The sequence below is a fragment of the Carassius auratus genome, unplaced genomic scaffold, assembly GCF_003368295.1.
Source record: "Carassius auratus strain Wakin unplaced genomic scaffold, ASM336829v1 scaf_tig00215208, whole genome shotgun sequence".
NCBI lineage: Eukaryota > Metazoa > Chordata > Actinopteri > Cypriniformes > Cyprinidae > Carassius > Carassius auratus.
Genome location: NW_020527985.1, coordinates 7,501 through 31,273, shown reverse-complemented (window position 1 = coordinate 31,273; position 23,773 = coordinate 7,501). Strand labels below are relative to the sequence as shown.

At 36.6% G+C, this 23,773-nt stretch overlaps 1 protein-coding gene across 1 annotated transcript in view; it reads left to right on the top strand.

The window, feature by feature from the left end:
• LOC113093994 (NLR family CARD domain-containing protein 3-like) overlaps positions 1–23,773 on the top strand; it is a gene marked incomplete at its 5' end in the record, with an annotated part of 24,299 nt that continues 526 nt past the window's right edge. The window contains one exon of the mRNA XM_026259628.1: positions 1–1,736. Coding sequence (XP_026115413.1) covers positions 1–1,689 — 1,689 coding nt within the window. The remainder of the gene's footprint in view (positions 1,737–23,773) is intronic.

Here is a 23,773-nt window from a genome sequence, read left to right as displayed (position 1 = left end):
CTGAGATCCAGACTACAGGATAAATATCAGAGACTCAGTGAAGGACTGTCCAATCATGGAGACTCAACACGTCTGAATGAGATCTACACAGAGCTCTACATCACAGAGGGAGGCAGTGGAGAGGTCAATAATGAACATGAGGTGAGACAGATTGAGACAGTGTCCAGGAGACCAGAGACACAGGAGACACCAATCAACTGCAATGACATATTTAAACCCTCACCTGGACAAGACAAACCCATCAGAACTGTGCTGACTAAAGGAGTCGCTGGAATTGGAAAAACAGTCTCTGTGCAGAAGTTCATTCTGGACTGGACTGAAGGAAAAGCCAATCAGGACGTTCATTTCATATTTCCACTTCCTTTCAGGGAGCTGAACTTGATACAGAAACATCTCAGTCTTGTGGATCTTCTAAACCACCTTCACACAGAAACCAAAGAATTAAAGTCAGCAGATTATGAGGACTACAAAGTCATGTTTATATTTGATGGTCTGGATGAGTGTCGACTGCGTCTAGATTTCCAAAACAGTCGGAGCTTGTCTGATGTGACCGAATCAGCTTCAGTGGATGTGCTGCTGACCAACCTCATCAAGGGGAACCTACTTCCTTCTGCTCTCCTCTGGATCACCTCTCGACCAGCAGCAGCCAATCAGATCCCTCCTGAGTGTGTCCACCAGGTCACAGAGGTACGAGGATTCAACGACCCTCAGAAGGAGGAATATTTCAGGAAGAGAATAAATGATCCGAGTCTGGCTGAGAGAATCGTCACACACATCCGATCATCAAGAAGTCTGTTCATCATGTGTCACATCCCAGTCTTCTGCTGGATTTCAGCCGCTGTTCTGGAGAGGATGATGGGTAAAGCAGAGAGTGCAGAGATCCCCAAGACTCTCACACAGATGTTCACACACTTCCTGATCTTTCAGACCAAACTGAAGACACAGAAGTATGATGGGAAATATGAAATCGATCCTGATCAGGCTAGAAAGACTATTCTGTCTCTAGGAAAACTGGCTTTTGAACAGCTGGAAAAAGGGAACCTGATCTTCTACGAGGAGGACCTGAAAGAGAGCGGCATTGATGTCAGAGAAGTGTCCGTGTACTCAGGAGTTTGTACCCAGATCTTCAGAGAGGAGTCTGGACTGCAGCTGGGGAAGGTGTTCAGCTTTGTTCATCTGAGTATTCAGGAGTTTCTTGCTGCTTTATTCAAGCTGCTGTCCTCTTCTGAACAAAACACAGGACGGAAGAATGAGTTCAGGTCACCAATGATCAGTTTACTGAAGAGAGAAGTGGACAAGGCCTTACAGAGTGAGAACGGACACTGGGATCTCTTCCTCCGGTTCCTTCTCGGTCTCTCTCTAGAGTCTAATCAGACTCTCTTACAAGGCGTCCTGAGAAAGAGAGTAAGCAGCTCTGATATCAATCAGGAAACAGCTGCATACATCAAACAGAAGATCAGGGAGAATCCCTCTCCAGAGAAATCCATCAATCTGTTCCACTGTCTGAATGAACTGAATGATCGTTCACTAGAGCAGGAAGTACAAACATACCTGAACAGAAGAGATCACTATCGTCTCTTGGGAGTCTCTCTGTCTGCTGCTCAGTGGTCGGCTCTGGTGTTTGTGCTGTTGAACTCAGAAGAAGAGCTGGATGAGTTTAATCTGAGTAAATATGATCGATCAGAATAATGTCTTCTGAGGCTGCTGCCAGTGATCAAAGCATCTAGAAAGATTAAGTGAGTATTTTACAGTGTCTTTGTTTTATTGACTTTATTTTATACAGTAGGTCTGTGTTTCTCTTCACTGTTTCTGTATATTTTGAGCTCTTTCTTATTTGACACACACAGCTAACATCACAGATGGCTCTACTAATGATCTGATGAGTTGAATCAAGTGTGTTTGATAAGAGAGATTCATCCAAACTCTGCAAAGTTGAGGTGTCTTCAGGAACAGGGTTGTGTCTCTGATTTTACAAATATTGGATTGAGATCATCATCAATCACATTTATGGTGCTGCCATTTTAATTTTTTTTTTCTTCAGAAAAAAATTTTTTTTTAAAAATATAAATATATTAACATGGATGAGGCTATCTTGTATAGTTTCATGACCAGTTGTGGTCAGCAATGGAGTAGCTTTACTTCGTTACTGTAGGGGAGAGTGGGGTGATTTGTGCCAGGGGGGAAGTAGTTCCACCCCTTGTTTCTGGAAAACCATTGAAGAAATTGGTCATGTGACCACATAATTTTAAAAAGCCATCCATTTTACTCATCCTCCAAAGAAGAGAGACACATGGCATGAGAGGTAATCACATTTTTAGCTCAAAAAACTGTTTTTTTCTTTTCAAAGTAAAATTTCTATGATCAAGGTTTTTTGATTGTAGCGTCTGAACAATTCTAGAAAAGTTTGAAAACATTTCACACGTGTTTTAGTGCTTTTCCAGGCTACACAATGGGTCTATACAGTTAGCATGATGTTAGCTCTTAACTGCTGGATCATGCTAGTTTTTCAAACTTGTGGGTATGGGGTGATTTGTGCCAAAGGGCCTGGGTTAAGTTGTGCCAGTGGCACAACTCACCCCCACTTATGATTATTTTCAACACATTATTAATTTGTAATTGCACTCTTGCATTTTAGCACTTAAACTATGTGGCATTCTTAATTTTAGACGAAAACCCATTATGCCACGCACTTATACAAGGAAGACTAACAGGGCTTCAACTGCTCTTGTGGAGTTGGACAGAGCAGTGAAAGAGATGCAACAGGGAAAAACCATAAGTCAGGTGGCAAGGGAGATGAATATCTGCAGAATGACCTTGAAAAGATTCAGGGAGAAGAAAAAGGGTTGCCATGATTTTGCCAAGTAAGACATGTTCCTGGATCAACATCTTCTGATGATCCTGGATCAACATTATTGTCCAAAAATATATACTTAACCCAATCCCAACCCCTAAATCTAACCTTACCCATAATTTAGTCCTAAAATCAGTGGGAAATGATAGCTGATTAACAATGGTTTAGAAGCTCCTAATCCTGATTGTAAGCCTAAAAAAGATATTTCCTGAAAAGTTATATCTCACTTCTGATTGGTTGATTGGAATGATGTTCCTGGATCAACAAGGATGTTGATCCAAGAACATGTTGTACTTGGTGAAATAATGCTCGCCAAGAAAAAGATAGAAGTAACAAAGAAAGGGTATAAGAGAACATATCTAAAGTGATGGACAGGTAATCATCAATCATAGGATAACATATTCTCTCTCTCTCTCTCTCTCTCTGTCTCACACACACACACACACACATTTAAAAAAAATAATGAAGGGGTTATCCCTGAAGGTGATGTGCTCAAGAAACTACCCACACTCCAGTTTATATTCCCCTGAAGCATTTACAAGTGGGATGTTAAGTAGTATGCCAAATCCAGACCAGACCTACATACCGACGGGATAATCTGGAGAAGTGAGATGGCCATGCCTCATCAGTGTTTGACTTACCTGCAATTTGTTTAATTTAGCTAACAATGATTTTAGTTTTGAGTTTGCACTGTGTTATTAAAGAGAAGTTTTATTCAGTTTTTAAGTCGCCTTAGTCACAATAGGATTTAAAAAAAAGATCCTACTAACTTTATTCTTATATGTTACATAATTGACCGACAGCGTTCTATGTATGTCAGGCATATATTACCAAAGCCTTTTTGCCTGAAATGATTCACAGATATCATATATTGTGTATTTAAGTTTGTGTTTTCCTAAAAAGTACAAAATATGTCTTATTCCAACAGTTTAATAGGGTGACAATATCTGAATAAACCGTAAATTTATAATTTTGTATTGAATTTGTCTTGCTTTCATATAGCATTACAGTTCATAACATTAAAATGTTCTGTTTTACTTCAGAAATCACTGGCACAATTTACCCCAACATATTCTCCCAAAAGGCACAACTTACCCCGCACCAGGGGCAAGTTGTGCCACGAGACCACTTTTTTCCCAAAAGCTATATTTCTGAAACATTTTATTTCAGATCCAAAGTTACTGTTCTCAGGGATGCACCACATCCTGAAATATATGTACATTCTAAAGTGAAAGAGATTACTGTCATGGTCTCACTTTAAAGTCACTTGGAGTAAAAACTGGCACAACTCACCCCACTTTCCCCTACTTAAGTACATTTCTCAAGTATCTGTTCTTTCCTGGAGTAGTTTTATTTTGAGTAACTTTGACTCGATCATGATTCTAGACTCTCTCTCCTCCTGCACAGGGTCATGCAGCCGCGAGACTCTGATCAGAGAGTGATCGCTTCTGTGTCCTTCAGTCTGGATAGGCTTTTAGTTAATGTACATTGATTTTTTTACTAGTTTAATTACAGCGATAGACATAGTATGATTTGATTCACTTGCAATATCAATTGCAAAAAAAAAAAGGCAGGATTTTCTGCTATTTATACTACTTACTGCAAATAGTGACAATATCTGCACCTCAATATTGTAGTATATTATAAAATAGTATGCAATATTAACTTTTACAATCAATAATTTATTAATATAATAAATTTTAATTTAAAATATTAAATGGACGTCATCTTATTGGGACAATAAAGGCCTCCTACACTTACCCTAACCCTACCCGATACTTTATTTTCAACTTTTTGATTATTTCCTTCATTTTCTTAAAAATTAAACGCATTTCTGATGTAATTTGAAAAGGGAGAAAAGTTCGTCATTAGACGGATCTGAACCCGGGTCGATCGCGTCAGAAAGAACATGACAGAGATTTTATCATCTGCATCACTGAAGCAGATCAAGAATCAGATGTCTTTAGTCATTTTTAACAGCTGATTCACACGTTGTGGAGCAGAGTTAGTATAAGTAGCCTCTGTGAACAAGGTTCGCTATCCTCAATCCTGGTTGTTATTCATTTGCAAGCTGAAAGATATTATTTGACTTTTCAATCTACACCACTGCTTTTACTTCACTACATTTCATAAAACATATTGTTGTGTCTATGTACTTGTCAGGAGATGGCGCTGTAGTCCACATGTTGATACCTATAAAATGTGTGGTGTATGAATGGAAGTTGTTGCACCTGCTTCCCCAATCATGTAAATGGCTGGCACTGTTGTATTGCTTGTGGGTTTGAATAAACCTTGAAGAATTGAGAAACTGTCTTGTCTTCATGATTACTTGGACTTGGACTTAACAAATAGGTGACGAGGATTTTGCTGTTCTACATGAAAGATGTCTGCTATTGCTTCTTTTCCTACGCCATTCTTACCATGTCCGGGTGAGCCGTCTATTCCTTTTGGCATCTGGTTAAAGATGTTTGAGAATTACTTACTTGTCATAAATGCATCAGGAGATGACTGGCCAGTTGCAAGAAAGCGAGCGTTGTTTCTTCATTGCTTGGGGACAGAAGGGCAGAGATTATTCAATACTTTACCAAACCAAGCAGAAACAATGGAGGATGCTATTGAGACTTTGAAACTGAGCCGATACTGAGCCGGAGTTTGTTGCATTTTTGTCTTCTGAAATGTCTGCTGTGTCTCCAACTGAATTTGCTCTTGCTTCTGCATCATGCTCAGAAATGACTGCATTACGTGCTCAGATTGTTCGTGGATGGCCCTCTTCCATATTTTCAAATATGTCATGAACTTGCTGTGCAAAAGGACTATGTGTTTTGAGGGTCACGTCTTGTGGTTCCTGTTGCATTGCGACATGTTTTGGTGAATCGTGCCCATGAAGGTCATCAAGGAATAGTGCGTACGAAACAGCGCATTCGTGAACTTTACTGGTGGCCTGGTATTGACTGCTTGGTTAAGGAACAGATCAAGAATTGTGAAGTTTGCTTGTCTTCTGATAAGGTTACAACTGTTCGTGCTGCACCCTTACAACCTGTACCTTTTCCAATTAAGCCATGGGAAAATGTGGCTGTTGACATTGTTGGCCCATTTGAAACCGCTACCTGGGATTGTTGGTACATTATGACACTGATTGACTATCAAAGTAAATGGCCAGAGGTGGCATTCACTTTTCCAATCACAAGTAAAAATGTGATCAACTTCTTGACGTCAGTTTTCAGCAGATTTGGAAATCCTCATTACATTGTATCTGACAATGGATGTCAGTTCAAGTCAGTGGAGTTTGCTGCATTTCTGAAAGATCGAGACATTCAACACATACATACGTCAGTGTATCATCCAGCTGCAAATGGAGCTATTGAGCGATTCCATCGAGTACTGAAGAGTTCTATTCAATCTGCTATTCTGTCTGGAAAGCCATGGAAATCAACAGTGACAGACTTTCTTCAAATTTACCGTGCTACTCCCCATGCTGTTACTGGACGGTCTCCTTCTGAGTTACTCTGTGGTAGAAAATTGCGCACTCGTCTAAATGTTCTCCCTCTTCCTATAACTGGTAAGTATCCTGCTGTGAGCCAGAAAGTGTCATTGTCTCAAAAGAAGATGAAAACATACACAGACCTCAAACGAAGAGCCTGTACTCCTGAGTTCAAACCTGGAGACTGGGTGCGTATAAAAATTCCAGTTCATGTTCCAAAAGGACATCCTAGATTCTCAAAGCCTTTGAAAACTTGGTCCATGCACTTACCAGTTATCAGATGGAAAAAAACTGGCATGCATCTCATCTTTCTCCAACTTGTGCACCTCTGGAAAATGCCATTGAGAGTGAACTGGTGTCCTTGCCCCTCCAGTCTGTTCCTTCCTCTACGGTGTTGCCTAAAAATGAACTTGTGAACTTGCCTAATCAAATTGTTTCTCCACCTGTTCCTGTAAGGTCTTCATCACGAGTGAAACACCCTCCACGTTGGTTGCATGAATATATTACTTAGTACAAAAGACATTGATTATCTTGTGCTAACTGAGAAATTAATTCTAGTTCTAATATGTCTGGTTACAGAATGTAGAATATATTGTTAAACTAACTGAATTGCATGTAAATTTTGTATAGGTTTTGCCTATTGCACCATGTAATTTGGGTGGAATTTACGGTTTTGAGTAAAGGGGGAATGTTGTGTCTATGTACTTGTCAGGAGATGGCGCTGTAGTCCACATGTTGATACCTATAAAAGGTGTGGAGTAAGAATGGAAGTTGTTGCACCTGCTTCCCCAATCATGTAAATGGCTGGCACTGTTGTATTGCTTGTGGGTTTGAATAAACCTTGAAGAAGTGAGAAACTGTCTTGTCTTCATGATTACTTGGACTTGGACTTAACACATATCATTCATTACTCCTTATAATATATCACGTGCTCTGAGATGCAGAAGCGGTGTCTGATTCAAGAACGAACTGATTCTTTTCAATGAATCTTTTAAATCGGTTCTTAAACCGCACCAAACGATTCATTCAGGAATTAGAATGCTTCGATTGCAGCTGTTCTCGAGTCGACAACTCACTGATTCAAATGAACCGTTTAGTGCGAGTCTCCAGTGAACTGAATTCACAAGTAAGAACCGGGAGATCTTGTGAGCGCGCGCGACTGATGCTGCTAAAAGTAAGTTGTTATTAATGTCGAATTATAGGATTAATTATTGAAACTGAAAATCTTATTTGGGTCAAAACTGTCAGTTGTTTGTGAAGTAAATCTGCTGTAAAGGGTGATCTATTCAAGCTCAGTGAAATACTGCGGTCAAGCCAGCCGCACTTTAGAAAAACACCGTCAAGCCAGCCGCGAGTGAAATTTATATGCGCGTATATTACTATAATTACGGCAGTAGCAGGAACAACAGAGGGAACGCGCTCTCAGAGCGCTTTTCATCTATACGTTCAGATTTGATATATGACGACCTTTTTTGCCCATCTGCTCTAATATTCGTGTAACTTATTGTTTTCCTTGACTGCTCTGTATTACTATAATTTTCAGCCTTTCAAAGCATTACTATTATTAGTAGAAAACGAGATATGGGACATTCATTGATTTAGAAGACACTTTTTTATGATGAGAAAGAAGCAATTAAAGGTCAGTTCTTAAAGAAGACATCCCATACTATATCCATACCTCACATAAAACCATTTTACTGGAGCCTTTTCGAGATACAGGATAATATTAAACTTTACAAGTCTTTTAAGATCCCATTTCTAACAAGTAGAAAAAAACAATGGTCAGTTCTTATAAGGGACATTGCATACTATATGCAAACTTCATATCAAACCATTCTAATGCAGCATTTTGGAGATATTGGACATTATTACACTTTAAAGGGCCATAAAAGATCCAATGTCCAATAAGTAGAAAAAACAATAGTTGGTTCTTATAAGGGACGTCCCATACCATATGCACACCTCATATCAAACCATTGTACAACAGAATTTTGAGATATGGGACATTATTACACTTTAAAGGGTTATAAAGATCATATTTCTAATAAATAGAAAAAAAACAATGGTCAGTTCTTATCAGGGACGTCCCATACTATATACACACTTCATATGAAATCATTTTGCTGCAGCATTTTTGAGATATGGGTCCATATGGCGATTTAGAGGGCTATAAAGAACCCTATAGCGGAGAACAAATCTTTTTATCCACAGGAAGAAGGAGGGGGAAACCAGCCATCAATCAAATGAAGCTTTTAATAATAAAATAAACACAAAACACTGCGACAGCCCTTCACGGACGACTGTCGCTTACAAACAAAAACCAAACACAAACTAAAATCCTGGCCTGGCCTGGCCCTCTCTCGTTGTTCACTGTCGTCGCCCCTCTTTTGTATCCTTCCATCTCCACCGCGGGACGCGAGACCGGTGAGTGGAGCAGGCGTCGCTCATTTCCAATCACTCCACTGGCCTCGTTCCGTTCTCACGGCTCGCGGCCCGGCCACACTCATCACAACCCTATTTCTAATAAGTAGAAAAAAAACAAAAGTCAGTTCATATAAGGGACATCCCAAACTATATGCAAACCTCATATCAAACCATTTTACTGCAGCATTTTTGAGATATGGGACAATACAATGATTTAGAGGGCGATAAAGACACCATTTCTAATAAGTAGAAAAAAACAATAGTCAGTTCTTATCAGGGACGTCCCATACTATATGCACACTTCATATGAAACCATTTTACTGCAGCATTTTTGAGATATGGGACAATACAATGATTTAGAGGGCGATAAAGACACCATTTCTAATAAGTAGAAAAAAACAATGGTCTGTTCCTATAAGGGATGTCCCATACTATATGCACACCTCATATCAAAACCTTTTACTGCAGCATTTTTGAGATATGGGTCCATATGGCAATTTAGAGGGCTATAAAGACACCATTTCTAATAAGTAGAAAAGAATAACGGTCAGTTATCATCAGTGACGTCCCATACTATGAGCACATCTCATATCAAACAATTTTACTGCAGCATTTTCGAGAAATGGGAAATTATTACACTTTAACGGGCTGTAAAGATCCCATTTCTAATAAGTAGAAAAAAACAATGGTCAGATCTTATAAAGGACATACCATACTATATGCACAAATCATATCAAACCATTTTACTGCAGCATTTTTGAGATATGGGTCCATATGGCAATTTAGAGGGCTATAAAGACCCCATTTCTAATAAGTAGAAAAAAACAATGGTCAGGTCTTATAAAGGACATACCATATTATAAGCACAAATCATATCAAACCATTTTACTGCAGCATTTTTGAGATATGGGTCCAAATGGTGATTTAGAGGGCTATATAGACCCCATTTCTAATAAGTAGAAAAAAACAATGGTCAGTTCTTATAAAGGACATGCCATACTATATACACACCTCATATCAAACCATTTTACTGCAGCATTTTCGAGATATGGGACATTATTACACTTTAAAGGACTATAAAGATCCCATTTCTAATAAGTAGAAAAAAACAATAGTCAATTCTTATCAGGGACGTCCCATACTATATGCACCCTTCATAAGAAAACCATTTTACTGCAGCATTTTTGAGATATGGGTCCAAATGGTGATTTGGAGGGCTATAAAGACATCATTTCTAATAAGTAGAAAAAAACAATGGTCAGTTCTTATAAAGGACATGCCATACTATATGCACACCCCATATCAAACCATTTTACTGCAGCATTTTTTAGATATGGGACAATACAATGATTTAGAGGGCTATAAAGACAACATTTCTAATAAGTAGAAAAAAACAATAGTCAGTTCTTATCAGGGACGTCCCATACTATATGCACCCTTCATATGAAACCATTTTACTGAAGCATTTTTAAGATACGGGACTTTATTAAACTTTAAAGGGCTGTAAAGATCCCATTTCTAATAAGTAGAAAAAAACAAAAGTCAGTTCTTATCAGGGACATCCCATACTATATGCACACCTCATATCAAACCATTTTACTGCAGCATTTTCAAGATATGGGACATTATTACACTTTAAAGGGATATAAAGATCCCATTTCTAATAAGTAGAAAAAAACAATAGTCAGTTCTTATCAGGGACGTCCCATACTATATGCACACATCATATCAAACCATTTTACTGCAGTATTTTTGAGATATGTGTCCATATGGCGATTTAGAAGGCTATAAAGACCCCATTTCTAATAAGTAGAAAAAAACAATGGTCAGTTCTTATAAAGGACATGCCATGCTATATGCACACCTCATATCAAACCATTTTACTGCAGCATTTTCGAGATATGGGACATTATTACACTTTAAAGAGCTATAAAGATCCCATTTCTAATAAGTAGAAAAAAACAACAGTCAGTTCTTATTAGGGATGTCCCATACTATATGCACACCTCATATCAAACCCTTTTACTGCAGCATTTTTGAGATATGGGACATTATTACACTTTAAAGGGCTATAAAGATCCAATTTCTAATAAGTAGATAAAAACAATGGTATGTTCCTATAAGGGATGTCCCATACTATATGCACACCTCATATCAAACCCTTTTACTGCAGCATTTTTTAGATATGTGTCCAAATGATGATTTAGAGGGCTATAAAGACACCATTTCTAATAAGTAGAAAAAAACAATGGTCAGTTCTTATAAAGGACATGCCATACTATATGCACACCTCATATCAAACCATTTTACTGCAGCATTTTCGAGATATGGGACATTATTACACTTTAAAGGGCTATAAAGATCCCATTTCTAATAAGTAGAAAAAAACAATAGTCAGTTCTTATCAGGGACATCCCATTTTATATGCACCCTTCATATGAAACCATTTTACTGCAGCATTTTTAAGATACGGGACATTATAACACTTTAAAGGCCTGTAAAGATCCCATTTCTAATAAGTAGAAAAAAACAACAGTCAGTTCTTAACAGGGACATCCCATACTATATGCACACCTCATATCAAACCATTTTACTGCGGCATTTTCGAGATATGGGACATTATTACACTTTAAAGGGCTATAAAGATCCCATTTCTAATAAGTAGAAAAAAACAATAGTCAGTTCTTATCAGGGACCTCCCATTTTATATGCACCCTTCATATGAAACCATTTTAATGCAGCATTTTTAAGATACGGGACATTATAACACTTTAAAGGCCTGTAAAGATCCCATTTCTAATAAGTAGAAAAAAACAACAGTCAGTTCTTATCAGGGACATCCCATACTATATGCACACCTCATATCAAACCATTTTACTGCAGCATTTTCGAGATATGGGACATTATTACAATTTAAAGGGCTATAAAGATCCCATTTCTAATAAGTAGAAAAAAACAATAGTCAGTTCTTATCAGGGACGTCTCATTTTATATGCACCCTTCATATTAAACCATTTTACTGCAGCATTTTTAAGATACGGGACATTATTACACTTTAAAGGGCTGTAAAGATCCCATTTCTAATAAGTAGAAAAAAACAATGGTCAGTTCTTATAAAGGACATGCCATACTATATGCACACCTCATATCAAACCATTTTACTGCAGCATTTTCGAGATATGGGACATTATTACACTTTAAAGGGCTATAAAGATCCCATTTCTAATAAGTAGAAAAAAACAATAGTCAGTTCTTATCAGGGACATCCCATTTTATATGCACCCTTCATATGAAACCATTTTACTGCAGCATTTTTAAGATACGGGACATTATAACACTTTAAAGGCCTGTAAAGATCCCATTTCTAATAAGTAGAAAAAAACAACAGTCAGTTCTTAACAGGGACATCCCATACTATATGCACACCTCATATCAAACCATTTTACTGCGGCATTTTCGAGATATGGGACATTATTACACTTTAAAGGGCTATAAAGATCCCATTTCTAATAAGTAGAAAAAAACAATAGTCAGTTCTTATCAGGGACCTCCCATTTTATATGCACCCTTCATATGAAACCATTTTAATGCAGCATTTTTAAGATACGGGACATTATAACACTTTAAAGGCCTGTAAAGATCCCATTTCTAATAAGTAGAAAAAAACAACAGTCAGTTCTTATCAGGGACATCCCATACTATATGCACACCTCATATCAAACCATTTTACTGCAGCATTTTCGAGATATGGGACATTATTACAATTTAAAGGGCTATAAAGATCCCATTTCTAATAAGTAGAAAAAAACAATAGTCAGTTCTTATCAGGGACGTCTCATTTTATATGCACCCTTCATATTAAACCATTTTACTGCAGCATTTTTAAGATACGGGACATTATTACACTTTAAAGGGCTGTAAAGATCCCATTTCTAATAAGTAGAAAAAAACAATGGTCAGTTCTTATAAAGGACATGCCATACTATATGCACACCTCATATCAAACCATTTTACTGCAGCATTTTTGAGATATGGGTCCCAATGGTGTTTTAGAGGGCTATAAAGACACCATTTCTAATAAGTAGAAAAAAACAATGGTCAGTTCTTATAAAGGACATGCCATACTATATGCACACCTCATATCAAACCATTTTACTGCAGCATTTTCGAGATATGGGACATTATTACAATTTAAAGGGCTATAAAGATCCCATTTCTAATAAGTTGAATAAAACAATAGTCAGTTCTTATCAGGGACATCCCATTTTATATGCACCCTTCATATGAAACCATTTTATATTGTGCTTTAGGGGGCTATAAAGATAAAGGGTATATTCACTTCAGAGGCTCATAGAAAAACGTAATGTTTTCTAAAATCTATGAGTAAATCAATGGAAAACATTTTACTGTATAGTTTTTTTAAGAGCTAGCAAGTATTTCACATATAGAGTTATAAAACATTACACTTATCTATTCCAATAATAATAATAATTAACAATTGTCATAAGGGACATCACCAAATATGTGCAGCCATTATAAAAAAAACATTTCAGTTTACCAATCAGGAATTGCATGCATTCAGAGTCAGTTCTGAGACTTTGCATAACTTTGAGACATGTAGAAATGTCAGCTTATAAAAGTAGAGGAAAACGATGCACATTTCATGCGAGGCACCTCCTACTTTATTAGCACAGCTAAAATAAAATCTGGGTACTTTGGCAGTTTGGACTTACATGTATTCTAATTCAACAAAATGCTATTTAACTACATAAGTAGGAACACTTACTATTTTTAAAAGGCACATAATAATACTACCTTCGTGCAGAGTTCAGTGTCAATCCTGCTCCAGCAAACCTTTCTGTAACTATGAATTTTTCTTGACTCTTAATTAGATTAGGGTTGGAACTGAACTTTAAGTGAGATTTCCAGAAACAAGACTGGGGATACGCTATGATCCATTCATCCATTGAATGCAAGCTACTCTAAACTTTCACAAAGCAAAGACTCCATATTTGGTGTTTAGAAAGTGTGTGAAGTATAGTGTGACAGACAAGTGTGTGTGACTTCATATTTGCTGATAGAATAGGGAGTGCCTTGAATGCAAAGGCCATTATTTTTATCTACTGCATGTATTTAACCTGATGTTTATATAAACCTCAAAACTGGGGAAAAAAATATCCAGTCTTTAATATATATATATAAAGTAGCTCATATTCTATCAGCACAGATAATCTGAAGTCTGATATATATATATATATATATATATATATATAATTTGCATGTATGCAACAAACTGCCAAAGTACACAGACTTCAGATTATCTGTGCTGATAGAATATGAGCTACTTTGTAAGAAAAGGCCATTATTTCTTTTAAGTATTTGAAAAAAACTTTTCTATAGGTTGCAAAAAATGAGGGAATATTAAAACGTATTTGAGTGTTTTGTTCTATATGAATGCATGCTTCTACAAACTGCCACAGTACACAGACTTCACATTAGGTTTGCTGAAAATGTAGGAGGAACTTTAGAAGGAATGGCCTTTTTTTAAACTTATTTGAAATAGTTCTCAAAACTGGAGTTTCTGAGGATTTTCTTAATTTTTAACCCCAAATTGCTATGGTAAAATATCTTTATACACCAAATACTTCAGTAAAATAGTTTTATATAAGGTGTGCTTGTGGGATGTCCCATGTACTAACTGATCATTGTATTCTTCTACTTATTAGAAATGGGGTCTTTCTAGGCCTCTGAAACAGAATACATTTAAAAAAAAACAGAAAAACTGTCACGATCATTACATGGAGTGCCCATGAACTTTTGTAGAAGGCACTCCAATCAGGACAATTCCACACTCACCACACCAGATGTCACTCGGACTCTAGCACCTCTTATCTGTTGCACCACACCCTAACTACATTTCCCATTAGTCTCTGCATCAATCACCCTGCCACACCTGCACATCATTCCTCAGTCAATCTCCTTGCCACACCTGCACCTCATTTACACACACATATAAGCAGCACACTCACTCTCACTCACTGCGAAGTCTTGATTTGCTGTGTCTGTCATTTCTGAGCGTTTTCCTTGTGTTTGATCTCTCTGTACCTGACCTTTGGATTGTTTATACCGACTCTGATTCTCTGCTGCCTGCCCCCGACATCTGCTTGTTCCTGTTTTCGATTCTGGTTATCCCTATATACCTGACGTTGTGGCTGATCATTGCCTGTCTGATCATTCTCATTAAAAGTTCTGCACATGGATCCGAACCTCTCTGTCTCATCTTTACAAAAACATATCTGCAAAATGCTAGAAATGCAGTAAAACTTTTTTATATAAGGTGTGAATATAGTATGGCACCTCCAATATACAAACTGAATATTGTTTTTTTTTCCAACTTATTAGAAATGGGGGTTCCACTTTATATTGTGTCCCTAATACCTGTGTACTTAGTAATTAGATGTGTATGTAGTATGTAACCATAGTGTAAGTACACATTGGTACATAGTATCTATAGCTCTAATGTTTGTGTAACTACATATTTGTAATAACCCACTGAATGGTATGTGTAAGTACAAATGTGCAACAGGACATTGGTGATAAAATTTATTGTTAAGAAAGTACAAATGTGTAACAGGACTAATAGCAATATTCAATTTATTATGTAATTACCCCTATTTTACACTGCAGTGGCAAGTAAATTAGGCTTAACATATAAAATGTGGTTGGTGTCCACAATGTTGCACTTTAAATGAAGTCGACAGTTCCTGAGGAGTTACCATGTAAGTACACTGGTATTACAGTGGTGCACCAACTCCTCCCACTTTACCGAGCCCTAAACCCACCCATCTCCACCCCCTGGATCAAATGGTTCAAATTACTCTTATACATATTGTTGTTACAAAATGTAAATTTACATGTCCTGTAATACATTTGTACTTGCACAAACCATTCTGAGGGTTGTTACAAAAATCTTACAGCCATGGATACTATATACCAATGTGTACTTACACTGTGTTATATACTACGTACACATGTAGTTACATTGTATATACACAGGTATTAAGAACACTTAAGATAATGTGGGAGCGACATGGGATATTTATAGCCCAATAAATCACCATATAGTCCCATATCTGAAAATGCTGCCGTAAAATGGTTTGATATGAGGTGAGCATATAGTATGGGACATCCCTTAAAGGAGCTGACATTTGTTTTTCTACTTATTAGAAATGTGGTCTTTATAGTCCTATAAATTACCATATGGACCCATATCTCAAAATGCTGCAGTAAAATGGTTTGATATGAGGTGTGCATATAGTATGGGACATCCCTTATAGGAACAGACCATTGTTTTTTTCTACTTATTAGAAATGGTGTCTTTATAGCCCTCTAAATCATTGTATTGTCCCATATCTCAAAAATGCTGCAATAAAATGGTTTCTTATGAAGTGTGCATATAGTATGGGACGTCCCTGATAAGAACAGACCATTGTTTTTTCTACTTATTAGAAATGGGCTCTTTATAGTCCTCTAAATCATTGTATGGTCCCATATCTCAAAAATGCTGCAGTAAAATGGTTTCATATGAAGTGTGCATATAGTATGTGATGTCCCTGATAAGAACAGACCATTGTTTTTTTCTACTTATTAGAAATGGGATCATTACAGCCCGTTAAAGTGTAATAATTTCCCATTTCTCGAAAATGCTGCAGTAAAATGGTTTAATATGAAGTGTACATATAGTATGTGATGTCCCTGATAAGAACAGACCATTGTTTTATTCTACTTATTAGAAATGGGATCATTACAGCCCGTTAAAGTGTAATAATTTCCCATTTCTCGAAAATGCTGCAGTAAAATGGTTTCATATGAAGTGTGCATATAGTATGTGACGTCTCTGATAAGAACTGACCTTTGTTTTTTTCTACTTATTAGAAATGTTGTCTTTATAGCCCTCTAAATCGTGATATGGACCCATATCTAAAAAATGCTGCAGTAAAATGGTTTGATATGAGGTTTGCATATAGTTTGGGACGTCCCTGATAAGAACGGACCATTGTTTTTTTCTACTTATTAGAAATGGGGTCTTCATAGTCCTCTAAATCATTGTGTTTTCCCTTATCTCAAAAATGCTGCAGTAAAATGGTTTCATATGAAGGGTGCATATAGTATGGGACGTCCCTGATAAGAACTGACTATTGTTTTTTTTCTGCTTATTAGAAATGGGATCTTTATAGCCCTTTAAAGTGTAACAATGTCCCATATCTCGAAAATGCTGCAGTAAAATGGTTTGATATGAGGTGTGCATATAGTATGGCATGTCCTTTATAAGAACTGACCATTGTTTTTTTCTACTTATTAGAAATGGGGTCTATATAGCCCTTTAAAGTGTAATAATGTCCCATATCTCGAAAATGCTGCAGTAAAAGGGTTTGATATGAGGTGTACATATAGTATGACATGTCCTTTATAAGAACTGACCATTGTTTTTTTCTACTTATTAGAAATGGGGTCTATATACCCCTCTAAATCACCATTTGGACCCATATCTCAAAAATGCTGCAGTAAAATGGTTTGATATGATTTGTGCATATAGTATGGTATGTCCTTTATAAGAACTGACCATTGTTTTTTTCTACTTATTAGAAATGGGGTCTTTATAGCCCTCTAAATTGCCATATGGACCCATATCTCGAAAATGCTGCAGTAAAATGGTTTGATATGAGGTGTGCATATCGTATGGGACGTCCCTGATAAGAACTGACTATTGTTTTTTTCTACTTATTAGAAATGGGATCTTTATAGCCCTTTTAATTGTGATAATGTCCCATATCTCGAAAATGCTGCAGTAAAATGGTTTGATATGAGGCATGTATATAGTATGACATGTCCTTTATAAGAACTGACCATTGTTTTTTTCTACTTATTAGAAATGATGTCTTTATAGCCCTCCAAATCACCATTTGGACCCATATCTCAAAAATGCTGCAGTAAAATGGTTTGATATTATTTGTGCATATAGTATGGTATGTCCTTTATAAGAACTGACCATTGTTTTTTTCTACTTATTAGAAATGGGGTCTATATACCCCTCTAAATCACCATTTGGACCCATATCTCAAAAATGCTGCAGTAAAATGGTTTGATATGATTTGTGCATATAGTATGGTATGTCCTTTATAAGAACTGACCATTGTTTTTTTCTACTTATTAGAAATGGGGTCTTTATAGCCCTCTAAATTGCCATATGGACCCATATCTCGAAAATGCTGCAGTAAAATGGTTTGATATGAGGTGTGCATATCGTATGGGACGTCCCTGATAAGAACTGACTATTGTTTTTTTCTACTTATTAGAAATGGGATCTTTATAGCCCTTTAAATTGTAATAATGTCCCATATCTCGAAAATGCTGCAGTAAAATGGTTTGATATGAGGCATGTATATAGTATGACATGTCCTTTATAAGAACTGACCATTGTTTTTTTCTACTTATTAGAAATGTTGTCTTTATAGCCCTCCAAATCACCATTTGGACCCATATCTCAAAAATGCTGCAGTAAAATGGTTTGATATGATGTGTGCATATAGTATGGGACGTCCCTGATAAGAACTGACTATTGTTTTTTTCTACTTATTAGAAATGGGATCTTTATATCCCTTTAAAGTGTAATAATGTCCCATATCTTGAAAATGCTGCAGTAAAATGGTTTGATATGAGGTGTGCATATAGTATGGGATGTCCCTGATAAGAACTGACTTTTGTTTTTTTCTACTTATTAGAAATGGGATCTTTACAGCCCTTTAAAGTGTAATAAGGTCCCGTATCTTAAAAATGCTTCAGTAAAATGGTTTCATATGAAGGGTGCATATAGTATGGGACATCCCTGATAAGAACTGACTATTGTTTTTTTCTACTTATTAGAAATGTTGTCTTTATAGCCCTCTAAATCATTGTATTGTTCCATATCTAAAAAATGCTGCAGTAAAATGGTTTGATATGGGGTGTGCATATAGTATGGCATGTCCTTTATAAGAACTGACCATTGTTTTTTTCTACTTATTAGAAATGATGTCTTTATAGCCCTCCAAATCACCATTTGGACCCATATCTCAAAAATGCTGCAGTAAAATGGTTTTCTTATGAAGGGTGCATATAGTATCGGACGTCCCTGATAAGAATTGACCATTGTTTTTTTCTACTTATTAGAAATGGGATCTTTATAGTCCTTTAAAGTGTAATAATGTCCCATATCTCGAAAATGCTGCAGTAAAATGGTTTGATATGAGGTCTGTATATAGTATGGCATGTCCTTTATAAGAACTGACCATTGTTTTTTTCTACTTATTAGAAATGGGGTCTATATAGCCCTCTAAATCACCATTTGGACCCATATCTCAAAAATGCTGCAGTAAAATGGTTTGATATGATTTGTGCGTATAGTATGGTATGTCCTTTATAAGAACTGACCATTGTTTTTTCTACTTATTAGAAATGGGGTCTTTATAGCCCTCTAAATTGCCATATGGACCCATATCTCAAAAATGCTGCAGTAAAATTGTTTGATATGATTTGTGCATATAGTATGGTATGTCCTTTATAAGATCTGACCATTGTTTTTTTCTACTTATTAGAAATGGTATCTTTACAGCCCGTTAAAGTGTAATAATTTCCCATTTCTTGAAAATGCTGCAGTAAAATTGTTTGATATGAGATGTGCTCATAGTATGGGACGTCACTGATGATAACTGACGGTCAGTCAGTTATTCTTTTCAACTTATTAGAAATGGTGTCTTTATAGCCCTCTAAAATGCCATATGGACCCATATCTCAAAAATGCTGCAGTAAAATGGTTTCATATGAAGTGTGCATATAGTATGGGACGTCCCTGATAAGAACTGACTGTTGTTTTTTTCTACTTATTAGAAATGGTGTCTTTATCGCCCTCTAAATCATTGTATTGTCCCATATCTCAAAAATGCTGCAGTAAAATGGTTTGATATGAGGTTTGCATATAGTTTGGGATGTCCCTTATATGAACTGACTTTTGTTTTTTTTCTACTTATTAGAAATAGGGTTGTGATGTTTGTGGCCGGGCCGCGAGCAGTGAGAACGGAACGAGGCCAGTGCAGTGATTGGAAATGAGCGACGCCTGCTCCACTCACCGGTCTCGCGTCCCGCGGTGGAGATGGAAGGATACAAAAGAGGGGCGACGACAGTGAACAACGAGAGAGGGCCAGGCCAGGCCAGGATTTTAGTTTGTGTTTGGTTTTTGTTTGTAAGCGACAGTCGTCCGTGAAGGGCTGTCGCAGTGTTTTGTGTTTATTTTATTATTAAAAGCTTCATTTGATTGATGGCCGGTTTCCGCCTCCTTCTTCCTGTGGATAAAAAGATTTGTTCTCCGCTATAGGGTTCTTTATAGCCCTCTAAATCGCCATATGGACCCATATCTCAAAAATGCTGCAGCAAAATGATTTCATATGAAGTGTGTATATAGTATGGGACGTCCCTGATAAGAACTGACCATTGTTTTTTTTTCTATTTATTAGAAATATGATCTTTATAACCCTTTAAAGTGTAATAATGTCCCATATCTCAAAAATGCTGTTGTACAATGGTTTGATATGAGGTGTGCATATGGTATGGGACGTCCCTTATAAGAACCAACTATTGTTTTTTCTACTTATTGGACATTGGATCTTTTATGGCCCTTTAAAGTGTAATAATGTCCAATATCTCCAAAATGCTGTATTAGAATGGTTTGATATGAAGTTTGCATATAGTATGGGATGTCCCTTATAAGAACTGACCATTGTTTTTTTCTACTTGTTAGAAATGGGATCTTAAAAGACTTGTAAAGTTTAATATTATCCTGTATCTCGAAAAGGCTCCAGTAAAATGGTTGTATGTGAGGTATGGATATAGTATGGGATGTCTTCTTTAAGAACTGACCTTTAATTGCTTCTTTCTCATCATAAAAAAGTGTCTTCTAAATCAATGAATGTCCCATATCTCGTTTTCTACTAATAATAGTAATGCTTTGAAAGGCTGAAAATTATAGTAATACAGAGCAGTCAAGGAAAACAATAAGTTACACAAATATTAGAGCAGATGGGCAAAAAAGGTCGTCATATATCAAATCTGAACGTATAGATGAAAAGCGCTCTGAAAGCGCGTTCCCTCTCTGTTGTTCCTGCAATACCGTAATTATAGTAATATACGCGCATCTAAATTTCACTCGCGGCTGGCTTGACTGTGTTTTTCTAAAGTGCGGCTGGCTTGACCGCAGTACTGAAATGCGTGAAGTCAGACACATCCATCAGCGTCACTCAGGTTTTAGGTAACGTAAAAAAAAAAAAAAAGAAACATTAAAATAACACATTAGCGACAACAGCTTTATTAGCCCTATGTGACGTCTGTTTTCATATTGTTTATCAACAGTATACATTTTTTAATAGTTTGGATTAACTAGCCGAGTAGACAGATATGAATGTTTCTTCATAACCAAACTGAAGTAAATATTGTTAGCTGATGCTAACTGTCTAGCTAACAAGCTTGCTGGTGCTAAGTTGAGGTAATCTTTAGATAGAAAGTTCAAGTATTTTTATTGAACCATCTAGATAGATTAGATCTGGGGGAAAAGACAGGATGCGATGTTCAGAACATGGTAATTACAGTCAGTGGTTAAATTGGCTTTTGTAGGGAAGGGGAGCCCTTATTTAATACATGACATTTACTTATTCACATACTACAATTCATGTATTCATCAGCCTCCAAATAGGAGTAAATGCAGGCTCCTCTGGTTTATGCCGTCTTTGTCTACAGACAGCACGGTCTGCTGACCTCCTTGTCATCACACACTTCCTAACAAACTGAGTTGGGTTACACATCTCTAGTGGAGGACCCACTAACTTTACCAACATCAAAGAGGACACATTGACAATCTTCAGCTGATTTCTCAGTGGTGTAATAATAATATTCATCGCTGAAAATCCCCTTTCACATTCAGCTGTGCTCACAGCCAGTGTATCTACTGTGTGTTTTAATTTCAGAAGACCCTCTTTAATTGCCATGTTTGGGTTTTCCTTGTAGTCCCTGAAACCTTGTTTGACACTACAGTAGTTCATTGGCAGACTATCACACAGCTGCCTCAATTCTTGTTCTCCATACAGCTGTGGCACTGGAGAGGGCCAGGTGTCAGGTGACAACACATTTATTTGATCAAAAAGCTCCAGCTCATGCTCTGGGACCATCCTGGACTGCATGCTACAACTGAGTGCGTGAACAAACTTTTACTGATTGATTTTTATGATTAAACCACGTTAAGCTTTTCCCTCACAACAGGCTCTAATGAAGCAGACACGTGTAATGTCAGATAACATTGTAACAACGTCGAATTGTAAGACGCGTCAGGCTGTTCAGTCACTGAGAGACGACCTTCTGACTAATGTTTGTGTAATGCTAGATAGACCTATATATAACCACCATTTAGCATTTAATGTTTTGAGGTTAATTTTGAATTAGTCAGATGTTAGATAATTATATACTTTTTAAATATTTTATTTTTAAATATCAAATTGGTGTAAAAAAAAATCTGAACATTTTTGTAACTAATCAGGATTGTATTAGGTTTAGTGACAACAATTTATATTGTTTACACGGTGCAATTTCTGATAAGCTACTTTTTTATTTTTATGATTTCAATTCAGTTCAGTGCTTGTGATTTGATTCAATATTGACTCATTTGGATAAATATTATGTAGGCTACACAAGATAGGCATTCATTTTTCTCAAGACAAATAAAGACATACAATGTGTTTTTTTATTTATTATAACAACAACTGTATTTAACTTTGTTCATTAGCTAGAGATCATCCGTTCACGTGCCACTACAGGGATCTGTCACGTCACATTTACAAGCGCCAAAACAGTATTTATTGCTTGAATTTCTAAATTAAATTGACAGAATCTGAGACATGAGATTATTTTTATAACACAAGTATCCTGCCTTGTCTTGTCTGTCGGTCTCGAGTCCTCTTTACTTTGTGATTTTACTGTGCGTGAGAAAATTGATGTGTGGCGTCACGTGAGAGTTGGCAGCTATGGCCTTAGCAGACAAATCAAATGAAAAACTAAACCGTGCAAGCAAGGCTACATTAGTCACATTAGAAAATGAAGTTGTAGGTTGTGTTTGAATAATTACGTATCTTATTTATCTGAGGTAAATTAAACCAAATACTCACGTATGCTGGATAAAGAATTAGACAGCACAATGAGCCCATCATTATGACGTCTGATAAATCATGTAGCCTGGGTGTCTCTGTGTAGTCTTGATAATTATCCAGTCTCATATGCCATATATTTACCAGGAGATGAAAAATAATTCAAGTGGAATAACAATATTTGGTGTTGAAGGAGACGGAGCTGAGCTCAGGCCCAATTTAACCTGTGACTCCAGTAATTATCAAAGTGTGAAGTGATGCCCTCTGGGGCGTTTGGCCAGGGCTGTTTTTACACCACAGACAAGGTTTGAAAGGAAACAACAATCATTATTATTTTATTATAATTATATTTTCATTAAAATGTTCCTCCTAACTTCAGGCCTTATTCTCATGTCAGATATAACTGTGATGTTCTGCAAAACAACAAACTTTAAAACCCTTTTTTCTTCCTGGTGAAGATCAGATGGTCAGATCTGTTTTCTCTCAGGTTCATCTCAGTGTGAGCTTCACAGTGAACATTACTACATCTCTCTCCTCAACGAGTCCATATCAACAACACAAATATATCTAGGTTTCATGTCCACCTACACGTGGAGATCAAATATTAACCATTATCTATCCTGAAACATTAAATGGTAAAATCAAGCCGAATTCTTTAGATATGTATAAAGAAAAAGGTGCTGGTTTCTCAATTTTCTTCTTTCAGTATTAAATCAGGAAAACAAATGATCACAATGTACTCGGTCTGTACAGCTCCACTATAAGCAGATTGAATACAAATAAAATACTAAATCT